Source organism: Chiloscyllium punctatum, chromosome 10 (assembly GCF_047496795.1).
Source record: "Chiloscyllium punctatum isolate Juve2018m chromosome 10, sChiPun1.3, whole genome shotgun sequence".
NCBI classification, from domain to species: Eukaryota; Metazoa; Chordata; class Chondrichthyes; order Orectolobiformes; family Hemiscylliidae; genus Chiloscyllium; species Chiloscyllium punctatum.
The window spans coordinates 32933997-32957668 of NC_092748.1; the positions used below are offsets into that span (position 1 = coordinate 32933997).

At 41.4% G+C, this 23672-nt stretch overlaps 2 protein-coding genes across 2 annotated transcripts; both read left to right on the plus strand.

Annotated features, from left to right (window-relative positions):
* Window positions 1-4525: 4525 nt before the first annotated feature.
* On the plus strand, window positions 4526-6606 carry LOC140482010 (gamma-crystallin S-1-like). The gene is made up of 3 exons (XM_072578837.1): window positions 4526-4592; window positions 4678-4920; window positions 6260-6606. The coding sequence occupies exons 1-3, from the start codon at window positions 4584-4586 to the stop codon at window positions 6533-6535; spliced, it is 528 nt and encodes a 175-aa protein (XP_072434938.1). The 5' UTR covers window positions 4526-4583; the 3' UTR covers window positions 6536-6606.
* A 12437-nt stretch (window positions 6607-19043) lies between these two features.
* LOC140482003 (gamma-crystallin S-1-like) lies at window positions 19044-21388 on the plus strand. Its single transcript, XM_072578830.1, has 3 exons — window positions 19044-19114; window positions 19207-19449; window positions 21039-21388. Exons 1-3 carry the CDS (start codon window positions 19106-19108, stop codon window positions 21312-21314), a joined length of 528 nt encoding a protein of 175 aa, XP_072434931.1. The 5' UTR covers window positions 19044-19105; the 3' UTR covers window positions 21315-21388.
* Window positions 21389-23672: the final 2284 nt, after the last annotated feature.

Sequence of the window (23672 nt, forward strand, 5' to 3'; positions counted from 1 at the left end):
AATGCATGCTTTAAAACATTGTGCTTTAGTAACAGTGTTCCCAATTTATCAATCATGTTATTGTGAACTCATGTTAACGAAACACCTGTTATAGCAGAATGAACTATACAATGAGCTGAGAAGAATATATTGGCATAGGACATCTTGTTCTGGGCCCAACCTCAAGTACTTCCTGCCTTTTGGTGCCATCACCATACTTCGTCTCAAAAAGAACAAGATTATGCCAAGATCTCAAGGAACTGAAGAATTTAGATTAGGAATTTCATTTCTCTTCCCAAGCTATTGCTTCATTCTCAGCGTCTAAGGTAGTTCGAATGGCAGATTTTCATTCTTTCCAAATCTTAGTGTTATTTCAACTTGAATGGGAACTCCATCAAAGACATTTCATAGACTAACTTCTGACTGCCACATTTTACAAACAAAAAACAAAGAACTGCAGATGCTGGGAACCTAAAACAAAAACAGAAATAGCTGGAGAAACTCAGCAGATCTGGCAGTATCTTTGGAGAGAAACAGAGTCAATGTTTCAGGTCCAGAGACCCTTCCTACAATCATTTGCTTTAGAATTGCTGCAGGACCCTCTGTGTCCAACAGTGACCTGGTAAAACAACTGTGAGGACAGCAAAGTGCAAGCCCCAGGATTCTTCTTACACTTTTCAGCATGAAAAGACTCTCCCACATTCAATGTGATTGGATGGACCCCGATACTATGTAAACAAATCTACTGTAATTTTGATCACATGTCCTCTGCACTAGCAGGAGTTGCTTCTCAAATTAACAGCAGAATGCTAAACAATTCAAGGAAATACAAGCCCAGCACATTCATTCCAGAAGCACGTTAGAATGTTTAAAAACTGAAAGAACTGCGGATGCTGTAAGTCAGAAATTGCTGGAAAAGCTCAGCAGATCTGGCAGTATCTTTGGAGAGAAATTAGAGTTTACGTTTCACGTCAAGTGACCCTTCCTCAGATTTTGTTGTTGTAGGATGAGACTATCACTGCCTTTTCACATTTGAGGAAGTACTGTTCTCTCACACAGGTCTACATCCTGATGCTTGTCTGTATTTTCTCCCTCAGAATATTGCTGTCAATTCTCTATTTCCTCTGAATCCAAGGACCCCCCCCCCCCCTCCCTCCCCACCTGCCCAAAAATCTGATACAACTTTTCTGGGTTGCCCTACGAGGTTATGTTCAAGTTGTCCAGGCATCTGAACCTCATTTTAAGCAGGCTTATCGTCTGTTCCACTATAGTCCTGTGTCAATCTGAGGGTCTTATAAAGGCGTCATGAGCCATGCTTGCTGAGGGCAGCCCTTGTATTCCAGTAGTATCTCTGTATAGCTTGGGGATCTTGAAAGAAGGCAGAAACTTGTCAATTCTCAGTAAGACAAGAGTCATGGCACCTCCCAGGATATCTTGCACAGACCTCCAAGATCTGGCATCTGTGATTGGATATAATTTAATCATTGATGGAGTGGAAGACCCTTCTGTTGATGAATGCTGCCATTTGATGTAGAACATTTTTAAAGTAACATAGGTGTGTTCTAAACCCAGGAGCAGTCAGTGGTGATGGATCATCCTATTGTGCAAGTTGCTTGACTCTGCTAATTATGAGGGAATGACAGTAACAGATGGGATCTAGATAAAAAGGTATCAGTGATATCCTGGATGTGTTTATGTGTCAAAGATGGGTTGGTGCCATACACTTACCCAATTGCTCCTTGAAATGAAAGCCCTGGCACTAAAATTCTGGACAGCTGTCTGAATGGCATGGCCACCCAGTCCTTTTGACAGAGCCTACAGGTTATACATAATTTATCCACCATTCACATGGTAGCCAATGCAGGCAAACATCGTGGGCAATGCAGGTAGTGCAGCCTCAAGCATGCACCCTAAAAATGCTCAGCTTTTATGATGTTTGCAAGGAATATGGCACCAGAGGACATTGGAAGCATCAATGCAAAAAAAATTAAATAGAGTTATACAAAATGGAAACAGACCCTTCTGTCCAACTAGCCGACACCCACCATGTTCCCAAACTAAACTAGACCATCAGCTTGCATCCAGCCCACATCCCTCTAAACCTTTCCTATTCATGAACATATCCAAATGTCTTTTCAATGTTGTAACTGCACCTGCATCCACCACTTCCTCTGGCAGTTCATTCCACATACTAACCACTCTGTGTAAAAATGTTGTCCCTCATGTCCTTTTTAAATCTTTCTCCTCTCCCCTTAAAACATGTACCCTAGTTTTGAACTCCCCATCATAGGGGACAGGTCTTCACTATTCCCCTTATCTATGCTCTTGATGATGTTATACATTTCTGTACAGTCACCCCTCAACCTCCAATGCTCCAGTGAATAAAGGCCCAGCCTTTCAAGTCTATTTTCATATTCAAATCTTCCATTCTCGGCAACATCTTAGTAAATCTTTCCTGAAACCACTCCAATTTGATGACATCCTTCCTAGAACAGGAGGACCAAAACTGCATGCAGTACTCCAGAAGAGGGTTCAGGTGCAATGTTATGGGAAGCCAGAACTAAAATCCAGACAGATGCAGTATTCTAACCAACCAAGACAGTGTCCCAGACAATATCAAAACAAGATTCATAAAATCCTCAGTTATGTGACACCATCAGGTGATGAGGATAACAAGCACATTGAATAGAATCCATTACGCATAAGTGTCCCTATGAAAATTCACTATACGCACCTCAAATATCTTATGTTGTGGACACCATGGTTCCAGTGCCTGGAGGTAAATGGCAAGCAGAGTAGCCCCAAGACAATGCTAAGGACCACAGATCACAAGAAGCACCAAAGAAACCCCTATGCTTATTATGGGAGAAGGTTATCTAACTCAACAAAGATAATCAGCCAATGGGCTACATAACACAGTTTGGACCAGCTATTCTGAACTTGCAAATGTTATACACAGAACTGATAGGGAAAGATTATTTGGCAGGCATGTGCAAACAAATACTGCCCTAGCTCACTCATGGATATTCCAAGGAATACACAATGCATGACTGGATGAAAGTGGTTGAGGGGACGATATGAAAGACTTCCATGACCAGCATGTGAGCATATCAACTGATCTGAATATAAGACAGGAAGTTTGAATACAATGTCCAACTGATGTGTCTTGGAATCCAGTCAAAATCGTTAGCTTACATCTAGAAACAAATTGTGTGAGGAAATAAATACTAATTCTGAACAGTACCACAATGAGAAAAAACTGAAAAATCCTTATGCAACTAGAACACAGTCGGAAATGTTTCAACAACAAATCAAATTGTTGATACATTTTAGATGCTGGTAAACCTATTACTCTGTATTTGTTTCTTTGGCATGTGATAACGTTGACTACTTAAGGATAACATTTTATTAGGAAATGGGGGTGTTGAGATTTGATGTGCATGTACCTTTAAAAAGTGTATCTTAAACGGCTGTCAATCACTACCCACCTCAACAGGATGTGATGTATGAGTCCAATCACTTGTTCGTCATTCTGAAGCAGCAGCATAGAAATAGGATGTATAATACTGAGCTTTCACTGAGCAAAATTGACATATACTCTGATCTGGAATTAAAGGCCAGCTAATGGAGATCATGTAACCACTGCCAGTTATTATAAACAAAAACCCATCTGGTTCACTAATGTCCATTAGCAAAGGAAATCTGCCCATCCTTATCTGGTCTGGCCTACATGTGACTCCAGACCCACAGTAATGGGACCAAAAGCCTCCAGTTACACATGTTTCCAAGATTCTGTGGTATACAGCGCATGTCTTTGTCAGGAAAAGATTTTAGTTAAAGACGAGCCTCCAGTTTTATCATTTACTGTCTGGATATCTGAGTTACAGTGTGGAAAGGGAAATGAAATCGAACAATTTAAAAATAAAAAGGAAAACTTTGAAATCGAGATATTGCCAAAATCAGAATCCAATGCACATCATGATGCAAAGGGGTGAAAGGTGAACAAAACCTATGCGATTTAGAGAAAGGCAAGATGTGGTTTAGAGCACTTGAGGTTGATAAAGTGCAAAAGGTTGAAGGCTGGTATTGGAACAGTTCGACTGTGCTAAAGGTCAATTCAGCAGCAGATCTGAAAGAGGTGAAGGGATCATATTAAAACTAAAGTGTGCTGATTATGTAACCCAAAAACATCCACATAGTTCTATTGATATAAAGTTTGGTGAAAGTGGCGTATGCAAAATATATAATAAACAAAGCAATAATATGTGGTTATAACCTCATCAGAGTGTGTAGTTCAATGCTGTTTGTGTATTTTACTTTGAGAATAACTAGGGCGCCCCTAATCTTTTGTTCTTTTTTTTTCTCTACAGGACAATTGAAACGACATGAAAGCAAACTAAAAACAGCTAATAGAATCTATTGCTTTGAGTAAAGGGGTTTTATTCAAATATGTGCAACACATTTTTGGATTTTTTTGCTGATCTGTACTTGAGATTGTTTAAAATAACAAAGGCAGTCTCTGCAATGGCCTCTCATACGTATAAATACAGAGCAGCCAGAGTGATAGCACGTGCAGACACTGCTTTCCCAACGTTGAGCTCAAAATGGGAAAGGTATGGTTAACCCTCATAGTTGTCACCTTTTATTAATTATTACTTGGAAAACAGAAATATTTTGTTTCATTTCCTTTGCCCACAGATCATCTTTTACGAGGACAGGAACTTCCAGGGGCGGCACTATGAGTGCAGCAGTGAGTGTGCCGACCTGTCCCCTTACTTCAGCCGCTGTAACTCCATCCGTGTTGACAGTGACTGGTGGGTGGTGTATGAGAAACCCAATTACATGGGATACCAGTATGTTCTGACCAGAGGAGAGTATCCTGACTACCAGCGCTGGATGGGATTCAATGACTGTGTCAGGTCATGTCACTCCTACCCACATGTAAGTCAAATGTTGTCCTTATAGACAAAATGAGCTGGTCACTTGGTTAATAATTATAAAGGATTATTCACCTATTGCTTTAATTCATCAAAAGGTTCAAGTGGTTTGTCATTTCCACATTCCTGCATTGCGTCTGCTCATAACTAATTTGCCTCTGCTGTAACATGCATGATTTTCCTCAGAACTGGCCTGATTGATAGCTGTAACTTTGATGGACAATGGATGGAAAAGTTGGGATACACTGATAGAGTCAGGGTGGACTCATCTCCCAAGAAAACACAGGGACCAGTCAAAACAATCTCTGTGTAAACTCTCATAGATACACGTATTAACAAAATAAATAATAAATAGTGTAGCTAAGCATTCATGATAAACCACATGCTGGAAAGGTGAGAGACATGTGACCTGAATGTTTTCAGGAGCCAAATGTTCATACTTGCACCTACTTATTGGACAACTCATGAGAAAACATTGCATCAAAATGCTCTCTAGGCTTTGTTCTACTCCTTTCCCAGGACATAATAATTGGAAGCAACCCTTTAGGTCATAATCCGCCATGACCTCATTGAGTGCCAGAAGCGGCTTGAAGGGCACTATGTTTCTTTGTTCCCATATTTCCAAAGTTAGTCTTCACAAACTGGATATCCATTTCTAGTTCCAAGGCTGGCTGCACTGTAATTTCATTCCAAAAACTTTTCCACTCATGGTTTTATTTTTATCAACAGTAATTTTTATTCAAGGTTTGACAATATTGAATATTATCAAAACAGTGATTACAAAACGCCTGGGAGCCAAACACCAAATACTGCAACATACAAAAAGAGACATGAACAGCTTGATACAAAACAGGCTGTTTAATGCCTTTGCTTGAGAATTTTCATTAAAACTGTATGTGGTTTCCCTGATAATGTTACAAGTAGAAAGCACATCCTTTTTTATACAATTTTACTGCACTTGGTACAAATATGTTTATAGATACATCACACATGTTCCATTTCAGAGGAGTTGATGGCCTAGTGATATTATCATTAGACTATTAACGTTGAGACCCAGCTAACCACCTGGAGATCTGGGTTTGAATCCTGCAATGGAATTAAGAATCTAATATTGTACATGAAATCATTGCCATTGTCAGAAAAACCCATCTGGCTCACTAATGTCCTTTAGGGAAGGAAACTGCTGTCCTTACATGGTCCAGCCTACACACGACTTCAGTTCCAAAGCAATATGGTTGACTCTTAGCTGCTCTCTGGACAACTAGGAATGGGCAATAATTTCTGGCCTGACCAGGGATGATCTCATTCAGTAAAAGAATAATTTGTTTTTTTCTCTATTGCAGTACCGAGGAGGCTCCTACAGAATGAGGATTTACGAGAGGCCTGACTTTGGAGGACAGATGATGGAATTCATGGATGACTGTCCATCTGTCTATGATCGTTTCCGTTACCGTGACATCCACTCCTGCCATGTGATGGATGGTTACTGGATCTTCTATGAACATCCCAACTACAGAGGGCGCCAGTACTTCATGAGACCTGGTGAATACAGGAGATACAGTGACTGGGGAGGCTACAATGCAACTGTTGGATCTTTCAGGCGAATGAGAGACTTTTAATTCCTTGTTGAAAACAGAATTCTGACATATGTAATATTCTGAAACATAATAAATATGCTATCAGCATAACAGATTTGGAATTGTGCTTTCTTGGCCTTGATGTTACAATTATTTTATCTTATGAGGGCCATTATGGAGACGTACAGTTGAGCCATAACATTGAAGTTAAGGAAGGGCACAAGCAACCATATTTTTATTTGGAATTCATTTTGAATTCAGACAGCTTTGCAGATGGATGAACTGTGCTATGTTTTATGAAAGATACCATGCACAGCACTCCCAACATTTGGTTTGTATTTCCAACATCTGGGGACACATTGCCAATTTCAGAAATTCTCTGAAGTTGTTCCCTAAAAAGATTACGCAGTGTGCTTCTGTACTGTGTTGGGCACCTTACATAGCTCACAGGAGAAAGGATATGCTTGCTCATAGACACCTTGCTCAATTTTCCACTGACTGGTCTAGGATTGAGAGGAAGACTCAGGGCAGAGTAGCTCCAGTCGCCGCAGGTGGAGAGTGCAAGGAAACAAGGTCCTGTCTTTCCTCCCAGTGTACATAGGCCATTTCTCCTTCCCTAGGTGTCCTCCACTGTTAATACTGTGAATTTGTATGCTCTCTATTCCAATGCTTTAGTTAACCTGTAAAGTGGTAATGTGTGCGAGACAGCACAATCCATTATTTCAACGGAATTGATCGCTAGGAATCCATATACACACTTTTATGAAGTCTTGTCTAATCAGCACTTGAGTGGTAAACCTGAAGGTCTCTTGTTTAGCACCTTCAGGCAAGTTGACCATTTTGCAGTTGGCAATTCAGGACCAAATGGTGTGCAAAACTTGGACCTTCAAATTTACAGGTCTTATTAGTACAGTATCCATCTTGAGCTTGTTTTTTTTTGCCTTTTACTAGAATAAAACAAAGCTTTGTTCCTGGGATAGGAATGTGTAATTCTGTTTGAGTTCCATTATTTGTAACTCATGGAAAAATTTCCTGTGCAATATGACTTACTGATTGCATTCCATACCTGAAGGTTATGACACCAAATAAGACACTATGCTATTCACAAGGATGCCCTGTATCCATTCAATAAATTTATCCAAGACGTTTAGGTAGCAATCAAAACTGCGTGGTGTTCTATGGCCCAATACCTCTGGAATTAAAGGTCTAATGATGAACATGAAAGCATTAATGATTGTTGTCAAAATGTATCTCATTCACTAATCCCCTTCAGCAAAGGACATTTGGCATTCTCCCCTGGTGTGGCCTTCATGTGATTCCAAATGCACAGGAATGTGGTCAGCTCTTAAATGCTGCTTGAACTGGCCTAACAAGGTATTCAGTTTTTATCAAACTGCTACAAAATCTCAGAAAAGGGAAGAAACTGGTTAATGTACCCAGCTCTGATCAAGGCCATGTAAACAATAAAGGAAAATCCATCCCTGTCTACTCTGCAGAGTCTTCCTGACTAACATTGGGGCAAAACTTGGAAGGGCTGTCTCACAGACTACTCAAGCGACAGCCTGACAGAGTCATACTCATGAAATCATAGCTTACAGACAATGTCCGGGGCACCATTATTACCATCCCTGGATATTTCCTCTCCCACCACCAGCACAGAGCCAGCAGAGGTGGCAGCACACTGGCATACACTCAGGAGGGCGTTACTCTGGGAGTCCTCAACGTTGACTTCAGATCTAATGAAGTCTCATGGCTTCAGATCAAAAATGGGAAGGAAAGGTCCTGTTGGTGATCACCTACTGCCCCACCTTAGCTGATGAATCAGTTCTTCTGTGTGTTGAACAGCAATTGAAAAGTGTACTGAGGGTGGAAGGTTTGCACAAAGTACTCGGGATGGGGAATTGTAAGGTGCAACTCTGTGATGGGTTCAGTAGCAACTCTGCTGACCAAGGTAGTGGAGTCCGAAAGGACATGGGTGCTAGACAAAGTCCCATCTTTACACGGAGCATAATCTCCATTGTGTTGTGTGGTACTATCACTGTGCTAAATGGAGTGGATTTTGAACAGATCTCGGAACTCATACCCGTGAAGGGCTGTGAACATTCAGCACTCGCAGAATTTTATTCAAACACACAATCTGTTGTGTCATGGCTTAGCATTTCCCTCATTCAGTCATTATTACCAAGATGGGGGACTAACTCTGGTTCAGCGAAGCATGCAAGAAGGATGCTAGGACCAGCACTAGGTATATCTAAAAATGAGATGCATCCTGGTGAAGATACAACACAGGACTGCTTGCTTGCCAAACATAGCCTTGTTTCAATGGAGTTGAATCAGAGAGAGGAGCACATGGAGCACACAGAGCACGGTGAGTTTAAAGTAGGAGACAGTGAGGTCTGTAGATGCTGGAGATCAGAGTTGAGAGTGTGTTGCTGGAAAAGCACGGCAGGTCAGGCAGCATCGCCTGACCTGCTGTGCTTTTCGAGCAATACACTCTCAACAGTGAGTATCAAACTAATTTACTTCAGGGATTCGAGGCCTTGATTCCAGAGAGTGGAGTCGGAGAGAGGAGCACACAGAGAGGAGCAAACTGAAAAAGTGATATCACAGGGGAGATGTGACCTGAATGACCTCAGAAATCTGTCCTAAATTTGAAAACAACCTGCAAAACTAATTAATACATCAATCAACTAATTCTGGATTAACTGACTAATAAATTAATTAACTAAGTGGAGATGGCTGGGCAGGTGATGTGCTATGGCTGTATGGTGGGGGAGCTGGCAGATCTGATTGTGAACTGCAATGGCCACATCTGCAGCAAGGGTCAGTTGCTGGAGAAACTCCGGCTTGGAATTGATGAGCTGGTGTCTGAGCTTCAAACACTGTGGCACATCTGGGAGGGGGAAGAGTTACCTGGATGCACTGTTTCAGGAGGTGGTCACAACTGGTAGATTAACTACCTCAAATTCAGTCAGTGGTCAGGGACAGCAGGGTGTGTCTGCAGGTGAGGCAGGTAGAGGGATCATGTATTCAGGAATAGAGGAGCATCAGCTCTTGACCTTGTCCAATAGGTACGAGGTACTTGCTCCAGTGTGCATGAGGAACAGAGCTGTAAGGAGGATGAGCCAGCAGACTACAGTACTGTGACACAGGAGGTCAGTCAATGGGGGGAGCAAAAAGACAAGTGGTAGTTGTAGGGGATTGTACAATTAGAGAGATTGATAGTATCCTTTGTAAGCAGGATGGAATGTTGCTTGCCAAGTGCCAGGGAGCGACATCTCTAACTGGCTGGAAAGGATATTGGAAAGAGGGGGGAGGATCCAGTTGTTATGCTCCATGTCAGGACAGACATCGTCGGCAAGATTAAGAAAGAGGACCTGTTTAGGGATTATCAGGAACTAGGAACTAAATTAAAGAACAGGTCCTCAAGGGTTACAATCTCCAGACTACTACCTGAACCACGTGCAAATTGGCTTAGGGATGCAAGAATAGGGGAAATAAACACATGGCTGAAGGAGCGGTGTGGGTAAGAGGGGTGACATTTCATGGGGGACTGGCATCAGTACTGGAACAGAAGGGATCTGTACCATTGGGACATCTTCTGGCTGAACCGTGCTGGGACCAATGTTCTGGTGAAAAGGGTGAATAGGGTTATCAACAGGACTTTAAACTAAAAAGTGAGGGGCAAAGAGATTGGCAAAACTCCAAGATGTATAATGGCTAATGGGAAACAAAGCAGCAGGTGGGGGTGAATTCAGCTGCATGGAAAAGTATGAAATGAAATGCAAAGAAAAGAGAACTCAGGAGACGTTATTAAAGAGTCCAGAACATAAAACAGGTCAGAGATTTTCAAAAGGGTTAAGAATCTAACCTCAATCAAACTGGAGAAAGGGATGACAGTGAGGAGAGGGATAGGAAATACAGGGCTGAAGGTGTTGCATCTGAATGAATGCAATATATGAAATAAGGTAAATGAGCTTGTGGCACAGATCAAAATTGAAAATGTGGTGCTGGAAAAGCGCAGCAGGTCAAGCAGCATCCAAGGAGCAGGAGAATTGACGTTTCAGACATAAGCCCTTCTTCAGGAATGAGGAAAGTGTGTCCAGCAGGCTAAGATAAAAGGTAGGGAGGAGGGACTTGGGGGATTCCTGAAGAAGAGCTTATGCCCGAAACATCGATTATCCTGCTCCTTGGATGCTGCTGGACTGCTGCGCTTTTCCAGCAACACATTTTCAGCTCTGATCTCCAGCATCTGCAGTCCTCACTTTCTCCGCACAGATCAAAATTGCCTTACTCTCTTTTTAAACTGAGGGGGTTATATTAGTGATTTTCCATTCCTCTGGGACCGTCCTCAACTCCAGTGATACCTGAAATATCATTATTAAAGCCTCCACTATCTCTTTAGCTATCTCCTTCAGAACGTTGAGGTGTAGTCCATCTGATCCTGATGATTTATTTACTTTCAGACCTTTCAGGTTTTCTAGCATCTTCTCCTTGGTGATGACCACCATACTCACCTCTGCACTCCAAATCTCTTCAATGTTTGGGATATTATTCGTGTATTCCACTATGAAGACTGGCACAAAATACTTGTTCAGTTTCTGAACTATGACTTTGTTCCCCATTACTACTTCTGCAGTACCATTTTCCAATGGTCCAATGTCCATTTCTGCCTCTCTTTGCCCTCTGTTGCAATCTTCTTTTATATTACCGGTTGGATTATCCTCATATTTAATCTTCTCCCTTCTTCTTTTAGAGGCGCAGTCTATGTTGCCATGAATTTTGACATTCCTAAAATTGGGACCCTCCTAGTTTTCAATGGCATTCAAAGTTGGAAGAGCATTGCCCTACTGCAAGTCTACTGGTACGCACAGATCTCAATATTGTAGCCATTCACAAGATCAACAAGACACTCATTGCAGCAGGAAAAAGTAAGAATACTTACATTGAGTTACTGTGGGACTACTGTGGGCACAGTGGTTAGCACTGCTGCCTCACAGCGCCAGAGACCCAGGTTCAATTCCCGCCACAGGCGACTGACTGTGTGGAGTTTGCACGTTCTCCCTGTGTCTGTGTGGGTTTCCTCCGGGTGCTCCGGTTTCCTCCCACAGTCCAAAGATGTGCGGGTCAGGTGAATTGGCCATGCTAAATTCCCCGTAGTGTTAGGTAAGGGGTAAAGTAGGGGAATGGGTGGGTTGCACTTTGGCAGGTCGGTGTGGACTTGTTGGGCCGAAGGGCCTGTTTCCACACTGTAAGTAATCTAATCTAATCTAATCTAAAAAACAATTCTACCCAGACAGATTTAGTATCACAGGAAACTTTAAAGATCACACTGTATTGCAACTCAGAAATGATATAGTTCAGTCAATTGACTGTCTCAAAACTGTAGTGTTCATGTACAATAGAAGCTTTAGAGTGAGATATTTGGTATGAAACACAATGATGTTATCTGTCATGCATATCAGAACAGACCAATGAATTCTATTGCAAGCATGATAAAGATAGATGACACAATCAGAGTATGTTTAGACCCTAATCTTCCCATAAAATATGCCCACACACAATTTCAACATTATTTGAACTGAATCCCAAATTCACTGGAGTTAAAATGTTCTCCAAGCAATTTGCCATACATAGGTACTGGTCAATTCACTTGGCAATTCAACCTCATGAAATCGCAACTTTCAGAACACCATTTGGAAGATGATGCCAGAGACTTCTTCTTGGTTTATCTATCAGCCAGGATCTGTTCCAGCAGTATATGGACAGAATTATAGGAAGTGATATTGTGCTCGTGGACAAAATCAGAGAAGAGCACCATTGAAATCTATGCTCACTGATGGAAGTAACTCATTGTGAAGGTTTTGCCTTCAACAGCAGGAAGTGTTGCAGAACAAAGAGACCTTGGAGTGCAGGTTCATAACTCCTTGAAAGTGGAATCGCAGATAGATAGAATAGTGAAGAAGGCGTTTGGTATGCTTTCTTTTATTGATCAGAGTATTGAGTACAGGAGTTGGGAGGTCATGTTGCAGCTGGACAGGACATTGGTTCGGCCACTGTTGGAATATTGCGTGGAATAATTCTGATCTCCTTCCTATCGGAAAGATGTTGTGAAACTTGAAAGGGTTCAGAAAAGATTTTGCCAGGGTTGGAGGATTTGAGCTATAGGGAGAGGCTGAACAGGCTGGGGCTATTTTCCCTGGAGCATCAGAGGCGAGGGGTGACCTTATAGAGGTTTACAAAATTATGAGGGGCATGGATAGGATAAATAGGCAAAGTCTTTTCCCTGGGGTCGGGGAGTCCAGAACTAGAGGGCATAGGTTTAGGGTGAGAGGGGAAAGATATAAAAGAGACCTAAGGGGCAACCTTTTCACGCAGAGGGTGGTATGTGTATGGAATGAGCTGCTAGAGGAAGTGGTGGAGGCTGGTACAATTGCAACATTTAAGATGCATTTGGATGGGTATATGAATAGGAAGAGTTTGCAGGTATATGGGCTGGATGCTGGCAGGTGGGACTAGATTAGGTTGGAATATCTGTCCGGCATGGATGGGTTGGACCGAAGGGTCTGTTTCCATGCTGTACATTTCTATGACTCAATGACTCTAAGTGTTAGGTGAAAATAGATCGGATTAAGATATTTGGCCCAATCTATTCGGCCATTCAATAAAATCATCAGAAATCACACAACAACCAGGTCATAGTCCAATAGGTTGATCTGAAATCACAAGCTTTCAGAGCACTGCTCCTTCGTCAGTTGAAGTCAAAACAATCGTGGCTGATCTATTTATGTTCTGAAAACCTTTGATTCCTCTGTCTAACAAGCTTCTATCTATGTCTGCATTAAAAATACTTGATGACTCCCACCTCCACCAAATTCTGAAACAGAAAGTTTCAAAGTAACATAATCTACTGAGAGGAAACAAAAACCCTCTCATCTCTGGCCTACAAGGTAATCCCTAATGGTAAAACTGTTATGGACCAGACCAGATCACAACTCCCTCCAAAGTGTTGTAAGGAAGTAGCCTAGGCCCTAACTTATATATTCATTTAAAGGCAAGCAGAAGGTGTTGTGTTCCATATGTGATTCAACTGGTTCACTGCTAGTCTTCAATCAAAGCACACTTTATTCTTACAGTGCAGTTAAAATGCAAAAAAATAAAGAATTGCCATAACTTTACTCTATTGAAATACTTGACAAGATAATTACTATTTTACCATTAATTATTAGCTGTTCAAATATAGGCAGCATCACACAAATATACCCTTTAGCAAAAATTCCACCCAGCAAAACAGTTATGGTTCTCATGTGCTATCTCTCTCCGGTGCAGTAGAAAGATATAATTTGCTCCTTTTGATTTTTAAGAGGAAGCCTCTCATCTAAGACTTCAGTCTCACATCTTGAAGCAGCCAGCAGAAACCTTCATATAACTGAAGCAAAACTCAAAGCCTTCCTCGATCTATATGAGCCCTGACTGCACCTACTTCCTTTATAAAAAAATCCCCAGGGAAAACTCAAAAGCTGCTTACCAACTAGCTGTCAGAAGGAGAAATCACTTTGGCAAAACCTCTCTGCAAGAGAAACAGGACAGAACACATCTCTCTTAAAGGCATAGTACCATCACAAAACAATATTCTTTAGTTTGGAACTCCCCACAAGAGAAAACATTCTTTTCACATCCATGCTGTCAACATCATTCAACATCTTTTAAACTTCAATAAGATCACTCCTCACTCTTCTAAGTAGCAGTGAAAACAAGCCCAGCCTGTCCAATCCTTCCTCATAAGACAACCCACTCATTCAAGCTATCAATCTTGTAAACCTCCTCCCAACTGCCTCCATTGTATTTATATGGTTCCTGAAATAAGGAGGTGTAACTGCACACATTATTTGAGATGTAGTCTCACCTACACACTGAAGCATGACATCCTTACCTTACCAATGTGAATAACTTCATACTTTCTCATATTATACTCCATCTGCCATATTTCTGCCGCTCACTTTATCTATCAATATCAGTGTTGTGGTTCTGTTCGCCGAGCTGGGAATTTGTGTTGCAGATGTTTCGTCCCCTGTCTAAGTGACATCCTCAGTGCTTGGGAACCTCCTGTGAAGCGTTTCTGTGATCTTTCCTCCGGCATTTGTAGTGGTTTGAATCTGCCGCTTCCAGTTGTCAGTTCCAGCTGTCTGCTGCAGTGGTCGGTATATTGGGTCCAGGTCGATGTGCTTATTGATTGAATCTGTGGATGACTGCCATGCCTCTAGGAATTCTCTGGCTGTTCTCTGTTGGCTTGTCCTATAATAGTAGTGTTGTCCCAGTCGAATTTATGTTGCTTGACATCTGCATGTGTGGCTACTAAGGATAGCTGGTCGTGTTGTTTCGTGGCTAGTTGGTGTTCATGGATGCGGATCGTTAGCTGTCTTCCTGTTTGTACTATATAGTGTTTTACGCAGTCCTTGCATGGGATTTTGTACACTACATTGGTTTTGCTCATGCTGGGTATTGGGTCCTTCGTTCTGGTGAGTTGTTGTCTGAGAGTGGCTGTTGGTTTGTGTGCTGTTATGAGTCCTAGTGGTCGCAGTAGTCTGGCTCTCCGTTCGGAAATGCTCTTGGTGTATGGTAGTGTGGCTAGTCCTTTGGGTTGCGGCATGTCCTCATTCCGTTGTCTTTCCCTTAGGCATCTGTTGATGGGTATCTGTTTTTGGCGAATACATTGTATAGGTGTTCTTCCTCTTTTTGCTGTTCTGGTGTACTGCAGTGTGTTGTGGCCCTTTTGAACAGTGTCTTGATGCAACTTCTTTGGTGTGTGTTGGGGTGGTTGCTTTCGTAGTTCAGGACTTGGTCTGTGTGTGTGGCTTTCCTGTATACCTTTGTGGTGAATTCTCCGTTCAGTGTTCTCTGTACCATCATGTCTAGGAATGGGAGTTTCTCACAGACTTTGAACCAATATCAGTCTGCAATATTGTTATGTCAACTTCTTAAAATATTTTCTTACCCATGTTGGTGTCATCTGCAAATTTGGCCACTTTGTCTTCAACACGCTCCTTGATATAAATTGTAAAATGTTCAGGTTCCAGCAAAGACCCCCATGGGTCCCCATTCAACACACCTTACCAATCTGGAAAAAAATCATTTATGAATACTCTATTTTCTGCCAGAGACCCAAACTTCTAGTATTAGTCCCTATACATTAATTTCTAATTTTGCAAAATAACCCATTATAGAACATAGAACATAGCACAGTACAAGCCTTTTGTGCTGACCTTTTACCCTACTCTAAGATCAAATTAACCCACATACCTTACATTTTACTATCATCCATTTGCCTATCCAAGAGTCCCTTAAATGTCCCTAATATATCTGACTCTACTACCACTATCGGCAGTGCATTCTACACACCCACCACTCTCTGTGTAAAGAACCTACCTCTGACATCTCCGCTAAAACGTCCTCCAATCTCCTTAAAATTATGCCCCCTCGTGATAGCCATTTCCACCCTGGGAAAAAAGTCTCTGGATATCCACTTTATCAATGCCTCTCATCATCTTGTACACCTCTATCAAGTCACCTCTCATTCTTCTTCGCTCCATTGAGAAAAGCCCAAACTCCCTCAACCTTTCTTCATAAGGCATGCCCTCCAGACCAGGTAATATTTTCTGGTAAATCCTGGTAAATTATTTCTGCACCATCTCTAAAGCTTCCATATCTTTTCTATAATGAGGTGACCAAAACTGAATACAATATTCCAAGTGTGGTCTAACCAGGGCTCTAAGGGGCTGCAGCATAACCTCATGGCTCTTAAACTCAATTCCCCTTGCTAAAGTAAGCCAACAGACCAGATGTCTTCTTAACAACCCTATACCTGACTGGCAAATTTGTGGGATCTATTGCCATAGAGTCCAAGATCCCTCTGTTCCTCTACACTGTCGAGAAGCCTGCCTTTAACCCTGTATTCTGCATTCAAATTTGACCTTCCAAAATGAATCAGTTCGCACATTTGCAGGTTGAACTCCACCTGCCTCTTCTTAGCACAGCTCTATATCCTGTCAATTATATGGAACCTTGTTAAATGCATTTCTTTTTAGAAACACAAAAAAAAATGAGATCCCCTTCTTCAGTGAGCACAGTAGAAATGCAACGTTAACCACATTGCCATCTTCGTTACTATACTTTTGTTTTGTGTTCTAAAATAACTCTTTGAAGGATTACAAAGGGGTTTTTTTGGGGGGCAATTAGAAATTCCTAATGCAATCAAGCAGAGTCGACATGGCTTTGTGAAAGTAAAATCATGCACGACTGACATATTGTAGTTATTTGAGGAAGTAACAGACAACATGAGTAAAGGAAAACTGTTGGGTGTCCTTTACTTTAGAATTTCAAAAGGCATGCGATATCTCAGGCTATTAAGCAAAATAAGAGCTTATGAGGTTCAGGATGCAACATTTTACCATGGATAGAGGATTGATTATCAAATAAAGACAGAGGGTCAGTGTAAATAGGTCATTTTTTTAGGCTAACAAGATGTGATGATGTCGAGCTAGCCCCTGATCAAAGTGGCATAATTATGACAGCAGTAGTGCCTGTGTTGGCATAAATATGGCAGCAGTAATAGAATTAGCTTGTCTGTTCCAGCATTTAAGTGACATCATAATTGTGGCAATGTTTGTGCTAGGAAGGGGGTATCTCAAGATAACAGGGTCTATTTTGAACAAAGAATCATACAAATTAATATACAGGGAGGTCCGTACAAACAGCAGCTACTAAAGGTCTGCACAAGGCAGTTTGATAAGAAATATCTAAGAACAAACAGCCTGAAGGTTGTAGCAAGCATTAAAGAGAAAAGTAGGATCCTACAATAACAGACACCGATGATAAGGGTGGGATTGTGGCTCCTAAAAAGATCAGACAAGTTCATTGAGCTGTGAAAGTGATTGAGTTTTAGTCTTGTCAATGAGAAAGATGTTTTTTATTAGGAAGAAAGAGTTAGTCAGAGTAAGGGCAGTAAACTTCACTCCAGTAGACAGTATGTGACTAGAATGAGTTGTAATGCAATTGCAAGATAGAGGGGCAGGTTCTAACTGAGCCTCCAAGGTCAGGTGGGATTGAATCTGCTCACAGTTCATTAGCTAAAGAATGTTAACAGTAGGTGTATACATAAAACTATTCATATAACTAATGTTATAGAAGAACTAATATTGTGATTCTTAACTATTATAGCAAGACCTGACTACATTTTGTATCTCCTGTGATTAGGACAGTGGGAAATATAAGATTAGCAATGGAATTTGATAGGGGTAAAATGAATAACAGGATTTGAGTAGTCCTTAGAGATAAACAAGTCTGGAAATGTCCGAAGGAATATATTGGATTAATGGGAATTAATGGGATGCATTGTCAGATCCCAAGACCTGATGATTACAATGTCTGGTAAGCATCATGAGATGATGGGGAAGTTAGGTCTGACCATAGGGGTGTTCATCATTGATCACGTGTATCACAGGATTGGATGTATAGATTAAGGGGAAAGGAACAATGACAATGTAGCATGTAATTATTGTAATGCAAAACGTGTAATAACGCTGTATCCCACTGAAGAAATCAAAGCGTCATTGTCCTCTCCTCTGGACTGAGCTGAATTTTAGAAGATTGGAGGTGTTCTGATTAAAATATATAAAATCCTGAGGGGACTTGATGGGTTGGATACTGAATGGTTGTTTCATCTTGTGTGAGAACTAGTGTACACTGTAAAGCTAAGGAGACTCGCATTTAAGATTGAGATGAGGAAAATCATTAGCTTTCAGAAGGTTGTGAATATTTGTAATTGTCTTTTCAGACAGCAATAGGTTATTGACTTTTTTTTAAATCAGAGGAAGATAGATTCTTCACATGCAAGGCAGGCATAGTGATTGTGGGTAGACGGAGAGAGAGTTGAGGCCACAGTCAGGTCAGTCCTGAGCTTTGTGAGTGCTGGAGCGGGCTCGAAATGTCAAGTTGCCTACCTCTGTTCGTAAATTGTATGTTGACATTTCTGTGTGACCTTGGCTAATTGAAAATTTAGAATGAACCGCAAGATTGTCTGCAACTGAATGACATTGATTACAAAATGAAACAAATATTCAATACTACAGTAATCCGACTAAATAGATGTATATGCTGATAAATATTCATGGTCTTTAGAGCACAATCTGGAAATCTAAATGTACAATCAATTATAAAGCAGCACACTGTGTAAACACTGGGAATAAAGCAAATGGTTCTGGAAATGTGCATTTGCTTCTTTACCAGTATTGGAGACAATTTTGATCAGAATGCTGAACTTTTGGAAATATACCTAGTTGAATGTGTAATGCCAACCATTTGAAAATGATAATACAAGTGCAGTATTGGAAACACAATGGACTTTCATTCATCACACAATGATATTTCAGTGCCTTAATTAGCTTTCCTTACAATGAGCGTGAATGGCATTTGTTTTGCTGGTTTTGTGCTAATTTGAAACCATTGAATTCATTACAATGACAGAAGTACAATCCAGGGAGACTGCCCAGCGTATAAATACCAAACTGGTTGAAACAGTGAATCATTCGGTGATAATCTAACTCTGAGCTCAAAATGGGAAAGGCAAGGATAAGTCATAGTTTATGTATGTTGTTTATCATTAAAAATTGTCTGACTTGTGAAATTATTAACTGACCAATACATTTTCCCCACAGATCATCTTTTACGAGGACAGGAACTTCCAGGGGCGTCACTATGAGTGCAGCAGTGACTGTGCCGACCTGTCCCCTTACTTCAGCCACTGTAACTCTATCCGTGTTGAGAGTGACTGGTGGGTGCTGTATGAGAAATCCAATTACATGGGATACCAGTATGTTCTGACCAGGGGAGCGTATCCTGACTACCAGCGCTGGATGGGATTCAATGATTGTGTCAGGTCATGTCGCTCCTACCCACAGGTATGTGATTTCTGGTGGTTTGTATTTTCTACACAAACTGACATTGGAAAATGGCCTGTGTGCTCGACATTTGCATGTGTGCATCAGGTCTGGAGAACAATTGCCTGTTTCCACAGGTCTGATTTTAAGTTTTTCCAATGTTTGTTAGCCAGTAGTGAAGTGTCTGCCTGACAAACATCCAACTCATTTACTGATCCACTAACACACGTCAGAAATTATTATCAGTCCTTGTCATTTTGTCCTTCCTGCTAGGTTAAGTGGGTTTGATCTTATGTCAGTTATTGTGCAATCATAGAGTTTAGTTCCTAGGTGACGTCTGACAATATTCTGGATTAGTGGTGCTGGAAGAGCACAGCAGTTCAGACAGCATCCAAGGAGCTTTGAAATCGACGTTTCAGGCAAAAGGCCTTCATCAGGAATAAAGACAGAGAGCCTGAAGCGTGGGGAGATAAGCTAGAGGAGGGTGGGGGTGGGGAGAAAGTAGCATAGAGTACAATGGGCGAGTGGGGGAGGGGATGAAGGTGATAGGTCAGGGAGGAGAGGGTGGAGTGGATAGGTGGAAAAGGAGATAGGCAGGTAGGCGAGTTTGTTTCACGACCTGGTTGAAGAGCTTCAGGGCAGAGGAAATGATCTGGGAGTTGCAGTGGGAGAGGGACTCCCTGAGATTCTTGTAGAGAGAGGAGGAAAACTTCTTCAAGGCAGGCATCCTTGCAAGAGGATTCGCAGTAGGGTTAAAATCAACGAGGTAAAAACAATGACTGCAGATGCTGGAAACCAGATTCATCTGACAATAGTCTGATGCAACACTGTGAACATCCAGGATGTAAATAAAATGTTTATTGTCATTAATGAGACAATCAGTAAAAGTCAAATTGTTATAATCACAGTTTAGAAAATAAGCTTGCCATTTACAGGTAGACTGGCTCCATACAGTATGTTGAGAAATATATTTGTACACACTCCATTCACTGACTGTAAATAATTAAGACATTACAGGAAAGACAAAGCTGTCCTCAGATTCCTCACGGTAGTTTAGACTGGAAGTAAGTTTAGACTTTTACTGATATTACTAAACTTCAGTCTGTGTGCACCAACTAATCAGAGGTGGGTACTGCAGAAGCTGGAGATCAGAGTCAAGATTAGAGTGGTTCTAGAAAAGCACAGCAAGGTCAGGCAGCATCCGAGGAGCAGGAAAATCGACATTTTGGGCAAAAGCTCTTCATCAGGAATTCTGATGAAGGGCTTTTGCCTGAAACGTAGATTTTCCTGTTCCTTGGATGCTGCCTGACCTGCTGTGTTTTTCCAGCACCACTCTAACAGTGCACCAACTAATATCAGTCTCACCTACTCTCATAGATACTTCTTCACTGATTATGTGTGCAAAGTAGGAGCTAGTTATTGGTAAAGAAACCTCAATTATAATCGAACTGTTGAATCAATGTTCATAAATTATATCACCTTTGCTCTCATTGTTGGTGTCTTCGACTGTGCCTCACTGTATTCATTTCTTCATAATGTTTTTCTTTTTCTAAAAGTACTCAACATGGATTTGTAGTTTCCTCAGTAATATCATCTCATTTTTATTCCAGTACCGAGGAGGCTCCTACAGAATGAAGATTTATGAGAGGCCTGACTTTGGAGGACAGATGATGGAATTCATGGATGACTGTCCATCTGTCTACGATCGTTTCCGTTACCGTGACATCCACTCCTGCCATGTGATGGACGGTTACTGGATCTTCTATGAACATCCCAACTACAGAGGGCGCCAGTACTTCATGAGGCCTGGTGAATACAGGAGATACAGTGACTGGGGAGGCTACAGGTCAACTATCGGATCTTTCAGGCGAATGAGAGATTTTTAACTTCTTAAAAATTAGATTTTGCTAAATTAAAATATTCCCAAACATAATAAATGTGTGAATAGCATAACTAATAACCTTTATTGAATTGTGTTTCTTTACACCAGCCATCTGTTTACAATATAACATTAGGAGGACAATAATTAAGGAGTAATTATTTCAACTATATTATTGAAAATGAAATAGTACACAGCAGCAAGGTACTGTCTCCACTGAGTTTTATGAAAAATATCAAACTCAGAATTTCAAGCACTTTGCATCTCTTTCAGACATTCTAGGGCACTTGATCAAGATTTACTGACACTAGGAATTTTTATTCTAGAAATTCTCTGAAGGTTGCACCTAAAAATATTAAGTATCGTACTATTCCACTTCATTTGACACCTTAGAATGGTCAGGAACAGAATGGAGCCCTCACTTGTGGGCATTTCACTCACTGTTCTCAGGACTGAGTACGACATACAACTAAGTCACACGAGGTAGAAAGACACTAGTTGCAGAAGAGAAGGTGAGGAGGGTAAGGCGATATCTTTCCTAAGCACAGAACTATCTTTCTGCTCTGTACCTCTCACACTAGTGCTTGCAATGCCATCTCTGAGACCCTCTGCACCTTCACTGTGGTCCCTCAGCCATTCTGTAACTTGCGACTCTGTACTAAGAATTGGATGATGAACATTCACTGGATTGAAATGCCAGGAATGCACATATACAGCTTTTTACATTGCATTGCATTGCACTTGAATGGTAAACCCGTTCTGCCTACTACCTTCAGGCAAGTTGAAATTACGGTATTCAGCAATTATGTCCAAATTGTTGGGTAAAATCTTAACCCCCAAATTAATGTGCCTTTTTCACACAATATCACTTTAGCTCTTGCTCGCACCCATTGTCATATATTTTGCCCTTCAGCAACGTCTGGTCATGGCTGAATACAATGATGTGAAATACCTGACTTCTGTTTGATTCCAAGCATTTCAAAATGATCCACTTGATTGGCACTAGATCCCACACTTCCAATTTTGACTTCTTCCAGGGCATATACCAGGGACAGTAGTTGGTACAATGTGAAAGAAGCACTGCAGCACTTTGCCAAAGCTCCTTCATAGAATTTCATCGAATCCCCACAGTTGGAAACAGGCCACTTGGCCCAACAAATCCACACCAATCCTTTGAAGCCACCCAGACACATTCCCCTTCTATATTTCTCTACATTTCCCCTGTTTAATGCACCTAACCTTCACATACCTGAACACCATGGGCAATTTAGCATGGCCAATTCATCTAACCTGCACATCTTCGGACCGTGGGAGAAAACAGTAGCAAACCCACGCAGTCACAGGGAAAATGTGCAAACTCCACACAGACAGTTTCCCGAGACTGAAATTGAACCCAGTTCCCTGACGCTGTGAGACAGCAGTGTTAATCACTGAGCCACCATGCTGCGCTGGCACTATCCAAAGTGCAACTTACATTGTCAAGCACAGTGAATGCATATCAACGTCACCACCCACAAATTACCTTCAAGTTCACACATCATCCTAACTTGGAGCTATAATGCTGTTCCCTCACTGTCACTGAGTCAAAGCTTGGAACCCCCTTCCTTACAGCACTGTCAACGTATCCACGTCAGATAGACTGCAATAGTTCATGAAGGTGATGCACCACCACTTTCTGTAGGGCAATTTGGAATGGACAATAAATGTTGTCTTTGCTAACGATGCACATAGCCTCAGAATTAATAATAACATAACAGCAAACTTTTGTCAGTGAGACACAAATTGTCATCATTTTCCACCATTTAGGGTGTAGGTTTGCTCGCTGAGCTGTAGGTTCGATATCCAGATGTTTCATTACCTGGCTAGGTAACATCATCAGTGGCGACCTCCAAGTGAAGAGAAGCTGTTGTCTCCTGCTTTCTACTTATATGTTTGTCCTGGATGGGGTTCCTGGGGGTTTTGGTGATGTTATTTCCTGTTTGTTTTCTGAGTGGTTGATAGATGGTATCTAGATCTATATGTTTGTTTATGACGTTGTGGTTTTCCACCATTAGTGGCATTCTCAACTGACAGGTTAGTTTGCATAACATAATGTGTACTTCAGTTAATGCTGCATTACTGTGTGTTGCGATGCCCTTGACCCACAAAATAAACCTATGCAAAATGAGTAGATGGAAAACAAAACTGCCTGGAACCTGTGGGAGTGGCCCAATAAAGGCAATTTCAATGAGTTCCAAGGCCAGGCAGAAAGTGAGGACTGCAGATGCTGGAGAGTCAGAGTTGAAAAAAATGACAGACAGCATCCAAGGAGCAGGAGAATCGAAGTTGCGGGCATACACCCATCTTAAGGACAGCTCGGCAGAAG

Excerpts from the sequence above, each read along its gene's own strand:
- LOC140482010 (XM_072578837.1), top strand. Across the intron at positions 4,921-6,259 it reads CATGTCACTCCTACCCACAT|TACCGAGGAGGCTCCTACAG; the intron begins GTAAGTCAAATG and ends TCTCTATTGCAG.
- LOC140482003 (XM_072578830.1), top strand. Across the intron at positions 19,450-21,038 it reads CATGTCGCTCCTACCCACAG|TACCGAGGAGGCTCCTACAG; the intron begins GTATGTGATTTC and ends TTTTTATTCCAG.